This window comes from Drosophila persimilis, unplaced genomic scaffold, assembly GCF_003286085.1.
Source record: "Drosophila persimilis strain 14011-0111.01,24,50 unplaced genomic scaffold, DperRS2 tig00000606-arrow-arrow-pilon, whole genome shotgun sequence".
Taxonomy (NCBI): Eukaryota; Metazoa; Arthropoda; class Insecta; order Diptera; family Drosophilidae; genus Drosophila; species Drosophila persimilis.
In genome coordinates this window covers 2474215-2482500 of record NW_020825324.1, presented here as the reverse complement: position 1 = coordinate 2482500, position 8286 = coordinate 2474215, and the positions used below count along the sequence as shown (strand labels likewise).

At 48.7% G+C, this 8286-nt stretch overlaps 2 protein-coding genes across 2 annotated transcripts in view; both read right to left on the bottom strand.

The window, feature by feature from the left end:
- The window catches only part of LOC6597691 (sodium/potassium-transporting ATPase subunit alpha), a 3914-nt gene extending 1307 nt beyond the window's left edge, over window positions 1-2607 (bottom strand). Inside the window, exons 1-3 of the mRNA XM_026990771.1 lie at window positions 2464-2607; window positions 2120-2386; window positions 1-1760 (exon numbers count right to left, since the gene is read on the bottom strand). The exon at window positions 1-1760 is cut by the window's left edge and continues 324 nt beyond it. Coding sequence (XP_026846572.1) covers window positions 1-1760; window positions 2120-2386; window positions 2464-2607 — 2171 coding nt within the window. The remainder of the gene's footprint in view (window positions 1761-2119; window positions 2387-2463) is intronic.
- Window positions 2608-3324: 717 nt separating this feature from the next.
- Window positions 3325-7948, bottom strand: LOC113566180. The gene is made up of 3 exons (XM_026990593.1): window positions 7327-7948; window positions 6153-6787; window positions 3325-5790 (listed from the first exon to the last, which is right to left on the bottom strand). Exons 1-3 carry the CDS (start codon window positions 7946-7948, stop codon window positions 3325-3327), a joined length of 3723 nt encoding a protein of 1240 aa, XP_026846394.1.
- Window positions 7949-8286: the final 338 nt, after the last annotated feature.

Genomic DNA, 8286 nt, shown 5'->3' with positions numbered 1-8286 from the left:
TCCGATCCGGCAATGCCCATAGCCACGCCAATGTCGGCCCGCTTCAAGGCCGGCGAGTCGTTGACGCCGTCGCCCGTGACGGCAACAATTTCGCCACGCCTCTGACAGGCCTCGACTATGATGAGCTTCTGTTGCGGCGAAGTGCGGGCAAATACGATTTCAGTGTGGTAGTAAATGACGGCGTCCAGGTCTTCTGCCTTCATGTCGCGGAGCTCTCCGCCGTGTACCACGATGGAAGTGGCTGAGCGGGGGTCCACCTCGTGGATATCAACGCCACGCGACTTGGCAATGTCCTCCGCCGTGGGCTTCGTTATGATGCCCACACTCTTGGCTATGGCCTTGGCTGTGATGGGATGATCCCCAGTTACCATGATTACTCGCACTCCCGCCGATCGACACTTCGATACTGCGTCTGGAACGGCCGCCCTCGGGGGATCTATCATGGATATCAGGCCCACAAAGCGCAGCTGCGTGAGCGGAAAGTTTGGTGGCTCCGTACTGAACTCGTAGGACAGCGGATACTCGTTCTTCGTGAGCATGAGGTCGGCGAATCCCAACACTCGCTCCCCCATTCCGCCCATCTCCATGTAGGCCTCCTCGAACTCATCCTTCAGGTGCTGCGTCAGTTTGACGGTTTCTCCCTGAATCATTATCGTTTCACAGCGGTCCAATATTCTTTCTGGGGCACCTTTCATCTCTACAATATAGTGAGCATCTTCCGAATCGAACTCGTGCACAGAAACTTGATATTTTTCCGTGGAATTGAAGGGTATCTCGGTCATCTTGAGGTGTTTTCGTCGAACTGGTCCGACGCCGCCATAGACAGTCTCCGCAAATTTGAGCAGTGCCGCCTCCGAAGCGTTCCCACTTACATCTTTCTTGATAATCGGTAAATCCTCTTGGCCTCCTTTGAAATCCGCCGAGTTGCAGAGGGCTGAGCAGAGCAAAAGCGCGTTGAAGGAGGCATCGCTCTTATCGAACTTTGACCCTCTGAAGTTCTCCGTGGTATCGCATTCCACTATGGCCTGATCATACCACATGTGTGCCACTGTCATTCGATTCTGCGTCAGAGTGCCCGTCTTATCGGAGCAGATGGTCGACGTAGAGCCCAATGTTTCGACGGCTTCCAAGTTCTTCACGAGGCAGTTCTTAGACGCCATGCGCTTGGCTGTCAGCGTCAGGCAGACAGTAACTGTTACGAGCAGACCCTCCGGCACATTGGCCACTATGATGCCGATGAGGAACACAACGGCGTCTATGAACGTGTATCCAAGAACTAATGCTATCACAAAGAACGTGAAACCCAACAGACACGCCAGAATTGTAATAAATCGAATAAAACGTTCTATTTCCCGGGATATGGGCGACTGTACTTCGTCCAAGCCGGCCGCCAAGTTGGCTATTCTACCCATAACGGTGTTGTCGCCGCAGCTGATGACAACTCCCCGGCAAGTGCCTTCGAGGACGTTGGTCGAGAAGAAGGCTAGATTTTTTGTTTCCAGCGGATTCTCATGTGTGTATTCGGGCGATCTAACCTGTGGTTCCGACTCCCCCGTCAACGATGAGTTGTCCACCTTTAGGCCATGGGACTCCAGGATTCGAATGTCGGCCGGAACTCGATCGCCGAACTTCACCTCCACGATGTCGCCCTTGACGAGCTGATCTGCGGGTATGGTGTTTATTTCGCCATCTCGAATAACTGTGGCATATTGCGGAACCATATTCTTGAACGAATCCATAATGGCCGATGATTTATGAACCTGAACAAAAGGAAATCATTCAATTAATAGATGTGCAGTGTACTTTTCATCGCCGAACACCCGCTTCTATAGTCCCTATAAGTGTATCATGAATGATTCTACTTATGAGGTAGTCCTATTCCCAAGAGGACCCCAAAGAGGGCCTTGGGCGAAAGAGAAAGTTAGGTGTTCTTCCACGAGATATCTGAGAGCTGTTTCCATGTGGTACACCACAAAACTCACAGAAAAGGCCTCAACAAAAAAGTATTAATACTGAAATCAGGTTATACTCGTAACGAGCCATCTCTGGAACCAAGTTCTGGTTTCATTGGTAAATTGTGTCATGCAATGACTCCTCGCGAGGGAACAATAAAATTTACCTGGAAGTAGGAGAATAAGCCAGTGATGATCACCAATATGGCCAAGGCTAAGCCAAGAAACATGTTGTCATCAGGTGCATCGGGTTGGGTTTGAGATTGTATAATGTACCCAACGAAGCACAGGAAAGATCCAGCCCACAGCAACATGGCAAATCCGCCAAACATATTCCTAAGGAATATTACAAACTGGGACGTTTCTGCGGCTGGTGTTAGCATATTGGGGCCATCTTGTTCCAGTCGCACTGCTGCATCCGACTTAGATAGACCCTGAGCAAATTGGAAGGCACAACGAAGGTTTTTGGGAAATTAGTAGTCAATACGAGCCCTCTGGCTGCTCGGCCTACCTTGACCGGATCAGTGTTCATCCGCGCCAAGAGTTCCTCCAGCGGTATTTTATGGAGATCGGTTTCGACATCTTTCTTATACGATTGAATATCCTTCTTGGTTTCTTTTAATTTTATGAATTTCCTTTTCTCTTTTGAAGCCATGTTTCAAACGAACAAGCTTTTGTTGTTAAAGTTGATGTCGTATTGTATGTATATGGGATTTGGAAACAAATGATTTCTTGATAATTTTTTAATCTCTGTAACAGTTTTTTCACAGCAATGTTTGTGTTTCCGGGTAGTCTATTAGAGTCTATTCTATTTCCAATACTGCTCAAGGATTGCATGGGTAACAGCCAGAAGGAAGCCGTAATAAAAACCTGGAATTCGACCGGAATGTCGATTGAGTCATCCCCCGACTATATGTACAAGATTGCCGAATTTCGATCAGCTCGGACATGAAGAAAATCTATTTCCATCTATTTTTCGTCCCCTGGTGGAGTGAGAGAACCGAATGTAACGGCCCTAAGGTACTTCATTTGTAGGAAAAGAGAGGGAGAGAGACAGAGAACTCGAATATTTGTGAGACTGGCCTCGGGAATACTATATATTGTATAAGTTACAGGATACATATGATTACAAATTTACTAACCGATAGAGAGGCTTTTTATAAGTGGAGTTGCACAGGTAGAGGTAGTTCAGGGAACCTTACTGGCCCATTAATGTTGGTGCAAAGACGGTCCAAGCAGGTATCGACTTATTTCCAGAGGCACCTATTCTCAGTAATTAGTAAAGTAAAGTAGATCATTGGCAACGGAAACTTTATTTTCAAAATATATTGCAATACATTTTTATAAGGGTAAAAAGCACACATACTTTCTGCTAAATATGATCATAGTATCCAATTAATAGGATAGTCTTTTCCATAGCTGCTTGTACGAAAGCAGTGGTTATAAAACATATCAAGGCTACCCAGAATACTGAAGACAAGTCGTGGTATTTCTTCGGACTCGGGTCGCAGGACAGGGACACATAGGATGGCCCGAAGTACTGAACAACAATGCAAATCGTGACAAATAGCTTGACTATAAAAATGCAACTGCGCTCCCAGCGACAAAACGAAGAACAGTGCGTTCCGATGCGCCAGGGACCGATGATTGGTTGAAACAGATACCAGCCTCCCATGCAAATTTCCAGTATATGGGCGAAACGTGCGCGCCAAGGGTATACCTCTTTTTCGGTGGTTTTCGCGAAGTAAAATACCGGAGCTGATATGTATCTGGAGGTGTTCGGGGCACCCCTCAGCCATTTATGAATGAGGAAGGTCTGTGTCTGTCCGGTGTGCATATCGGTAAGGACAACGGTCCGACAAAAGAAGTGCGGGTATATCCCAGAGTCGTCATGGCCGATCGCGATCTCAGCGGGCACCTGGACGAGCTCACGCTGAATACGGAACGATACTGTGCTGTTTCGCAGGAATGATTTGCAGATTGGGTCTTGGTAGACGATCATTTGCACAGTCCCCTGGGATGACTTCAATGAAACTATGATATTGCCCGACGAGCCGGCATTGAGTCGTCCACCGAAGGTGAGACGGAGGACGATGTCGCCACGGTAGTACAGCGCTCTCGTATAGTAGTCTACAACACACAGCTGCCTGTCCCAATGACGTATTTTCTTCATGTGATGAATTATGTATATTACAGTCAGCACGGTTATGAGCACGTACACGATAAGCATATCGTAGTGCCGTCTCGCCACTGGCCGATCCAGGTGGCATTTGATGTTCACGGGCACGGTGATTATGGGCATGGCATCCACATCAAAGTCGCCAATGACATTGCAGCTGCAGTGCACACCCGAGTTGGTGCTTTTGATCATATCGGGCATGCAGGATATTTTCTGCCAGCTATGCTCGGTGCCCGAGGAGTTCCAGGCTCGGCAGATGTGGATCTCGGTGGCGAACGAGAAGTAGGCTCCGTTCTGATCAAAGGTATCCCACGGCTCAGATGGATTGGCTGCACGGAGATAAATAAACGCCGAGCGCGCTTCACCGCAGCGATTTCTCAGTAGAAAATTGGTTCTCTGCTCAATGCCGTACTTCACTCGACACATGGCGCCGTGCACGTCCATGTCCTCCAACTTGGGTACGTTCGTCATACGGATCAGCACGTCGTAGTCTATCTGTGCTCGGATAAATGTCACCTTCAGCACTGACTTGGCATAGATTTCGGTGCGGTACATTCGAACCTCGAACGGGGTGTAAACATTATCGTGAATAACGGCATAGGCCTCCTCCTCGGGTCCGCCAAAGAGTTCACTTCGCCTGTCCCGTTCGGCGATGTCGATCTTCGGGGTATTCTCTAGCCTCGCGAAGAACTTGAGCGGTTCCAACAGCGGTGCGGACGGTAGGAACATTGAACTGGTCGTAAACGCATTTACGACCAGTTCCTGGGTTCGCGATCGCTTCTTCGGGTACCACCAGTACTGGCTGATCTTATGACTGCGCACAGAAATCAGAACTTCGTTGTGTCGCAGTCGCCGACGCAGTTCGCGAAGAAGATTCCGCGAAAACGAGAGCGTGTGCATCGAGTCGGCGGACTCGAATCGGAGACTGCGCTGGTAGTCCAGATCAAAGCTCTCCATGTGGATGGTGAAACTATCCTTTTTAATTAGTCTCGGGCCCTCATGGGGGTGGAGACGACGGGCCGTTTCCATCCCCATATAAATGAGGCAGTTGCTCAGCTTCCAATACGCGTACATCCAGTTGTCCACATGTTCCAGGAGCGGTCGCAGGGACGACAGTTGCTCTAGTCTTTTTCCAAAGTGATTGATGTTTATGCACGACTCCGACTCCGTGAGGCAGTGCGCCTTGGGAATGTACTCCCACTCGGCGTTTATGATGTCCAGCATGTCGCACATATCGCTCGTCATCTGCTCGTAGTATTCGTCCAGCAGAGTGAGATCGTTGCTCTCGACTATTAGCTTGTACGTTGAGGTGATTCTGTGGAACATTCTGGCCAATATAAGAGCCTTCATGTCATCGAGTGGCTGAATGGTGACCACCACGTTCTTTGTGAGTCGCACCAGCTGCGTGAGTTCTACGGTTGACTGCGGCACATGTGCGGCGAGTGTATCCGTGAAAATAACCAGCATTTCCTTGGTTTTGATCGCTTTGGATATTAGACTCAACAGAGGATAGGCCTTCTGCCAGTCTGCATACTCCAGCCAGTGACGCACTCGAGCCAGATGGTCAGCTATGACCTCGGGCTCCTTTTCTGGAATGGGTATTGTCCGGACCCGGACTTTAAGCTCAACATTTTCACAAACATCAAGCTTATCGCATATCTGTGGAATGGGGGATAAAGAATTTTCCTCATAATCAAGTTAAAATTACTTTGTAGGTGGGAGTGAGAGAGTCCGTATGGAGAGGGGACCAGAAGAAGCGAGCGCGCGTTGAGCGCTTTAAGCGGCAAAGTGTGGGTGTTAGAAGGAGAAATTATACAAGGAGGTCCACCTACTCTCTTTCGGGGCTCTGCACTATTTTGACGGCATGTTTGCTGAGAGAGAGAGAAGTTCGTTGTTCTACTGCGCCAAATAGGACCTGAAAAGAGAGCACGTTGCGGGAGCGGACGACCTTGTTAAAGGTCATCATGGCTTCGCTCTGATGCCCCGCGGGGTATGCAATGGAAACAGATTACAGTACATACCTTTACGTAAACCTTATTCGTTGGAAGGAGTCGAACGACCATCTCCCGATTCGACTGCCAGTCGATAATGAGAACGTTGCCGACTTCTACACAATACCGAAGGGGCATGAAGCGAGCTCGACTTCTCTGGCACTGGATCATGAATAGTGTCTCGAATGCATAGCCATCTCTCGGGACTATCGTGCACTTGGTGTCGGTGGGGCCCATGTTTTTCTCCAAAAATATCCAGTCCTCTCCATAATAGTTGTAGCTCGGGTTGTATAGATGGGCTGCTTCCACATTGAGATGTATGCTAACGTTCTGTTTCTTCATGTCCTTTTCCGTATAAATAAGTCGGTTTGCATGTCCCTCTACTGGCAGATTACCCACTAGCCACTCCCATTTGGTAATGTTCTTGTTGCCAACGCCCTCGCACTTGCCCATCAGGTGGATGGGTTTTCCCGGATAGTACTTGTTCTCCTCGCAGTTCCGAACGCAGGCAACCTCCAGGTTTATCAGATGAGGGGAGAGGGCAAAGTCCAGTTTCTGCCTCGACCTGGCGGTGCGGATGGGATCGAAGGCGGAACGTATCAGCAGTACTACGTGGAGTGTCTGGTTATTCGGTTGGCTGTACGGTGGAATAATAATGCGATCTCCTGCGGAACAAAGTTGTATACAATATAGGAGCAGTACGTTCTTTGACCGTACCGTAAAGTCTTACTTGTGCCCATGTCTTTCTTACAGACGTTCTTATGCTGCTTCATTTTGGCGGTACACGACCACTTGTATTCGAGGTGTTGGGGTCCTTCCCGGGCAAGCGAAAGATCCTTGCTGAGGCTGCCGCTGATTGAGATGGTCTTACCGCGGAAAACCCTCCTGTAATTTCCGCCCCGGATAACAGGAAAGAGTCGTTGTGACGCCAGGGAAAGATAGCACTAAATGCACTAGATGTTCAACAGGACAGCCACAATAACAGAATAATTACCCGAGCCACAAGTGGTATGCGGCGTCCCACAATTTTGGCGTTCAGCCGCACGAGAACTATGCGGCTCAGAGGCGATTGTTGGCGCACGCTCAGACGATGCCGCGACAGTTTTATCTCCGGCCTCAGGGTGGCCCCCAGGAACTGCAGTAGTTCTGTGAGTACAAACAATGTATCCACAATGTATAACGTGATCCCGAAGAAGGAACTTACTCGCATCGGTACTGTCGTGGAGGGTCCAGTGATATTGGATGAAGGTATCCATTGGGCAGAACCGGGAGAAGTTGGCTCGGAGGACAATTTCCTTGGATGTCTCGTAATATTGGGGCCGATTTGAGTCGAAGCAGCTTGGAATGTCGAATTTGGGCTCGCAGGCATTGCCCTGCATTAGCTTGACAATCGTATAGGTCGTTGCTGTCACCGCATTGTCGTACAGGCCCTCGGTTGTAATGATCGCCGTGATAAGGAAGTGCCCGCTTGAAAAGAAGTTGGCTCTCGACACATGAAAGTGACCCTTCACGTAGGGCAGATCCTTTTCTATCTTCACATCATAGAAGTCGAGTGTCTCCCGCAGGTTTGCTGTGCGATACCAGGCCAAAGCCCCCTGGTGCTCGCTCACGTTTGTCTGGAAGTAGTCAACCAAAATCCTCACTTTCATGGTGACCCTAGTCGTGAACCACGCCTCTGGCAAGGTGTCCAGGGTCGTGATTATATTTGCTCTTCCGTAGGCATTGTACCGGTTAATAAACACATGAACATTCAACTCATTCGTCGCATTCGCGACTACTACAGTGCACAAACAGCTTATAAGAAAAACCAATTGTTGCATCAACATATTTGAGAGCCAGCAATCATTGTTTGTTTCATGAACAAACAAATGTCTTTCCAAATACTTGATTAACTTTTAAGGCATTAGCTGCTTTGTGTGCCCGAAAAGGGGTCTATAGAAAAACATCGGTAAGGTGGTATTAGCTCGGGACACACACTCAATCTATTGGTACCAAGTGTGGCATCACTACTTATATCTTGCAAAAGGAGTAGCTTTTCGAACATTTAGTATACGGGGGGTGCCAAAGAAAACTCTAGAGTTTTTGACTTGAGAGGTTTCCCAATTCTCCCACGATCATGATCATCGTGAGGGCTCATTCTTCGAAATACATTTGTAACAGTGCG

Bases quoted from the DNA above. Each gene is read 5' to 3' on its own strand.
- LOC113566180 (XM_026990593.1), bottom strand. From the start codon at position 7,948: ATGTTGATGCAACAATTGGTTTTTCTTATAAGCTGTTTGTGCACTGTA. The intron at 6,788-7,326 runs GTAAGTTCCTTC...TTTGTTCCGCAG, and splicing joins CCACGACAGTACCGATGCGA to GAGATCGCATTATTATTCCA. The intron at 5,791-6,152 runs GTATGTACTGTA...CCCATTCCACAG, and splicing joins CGAATAAGGTTTACGTAAAG to ATATGCGATAAGCTTGATGT.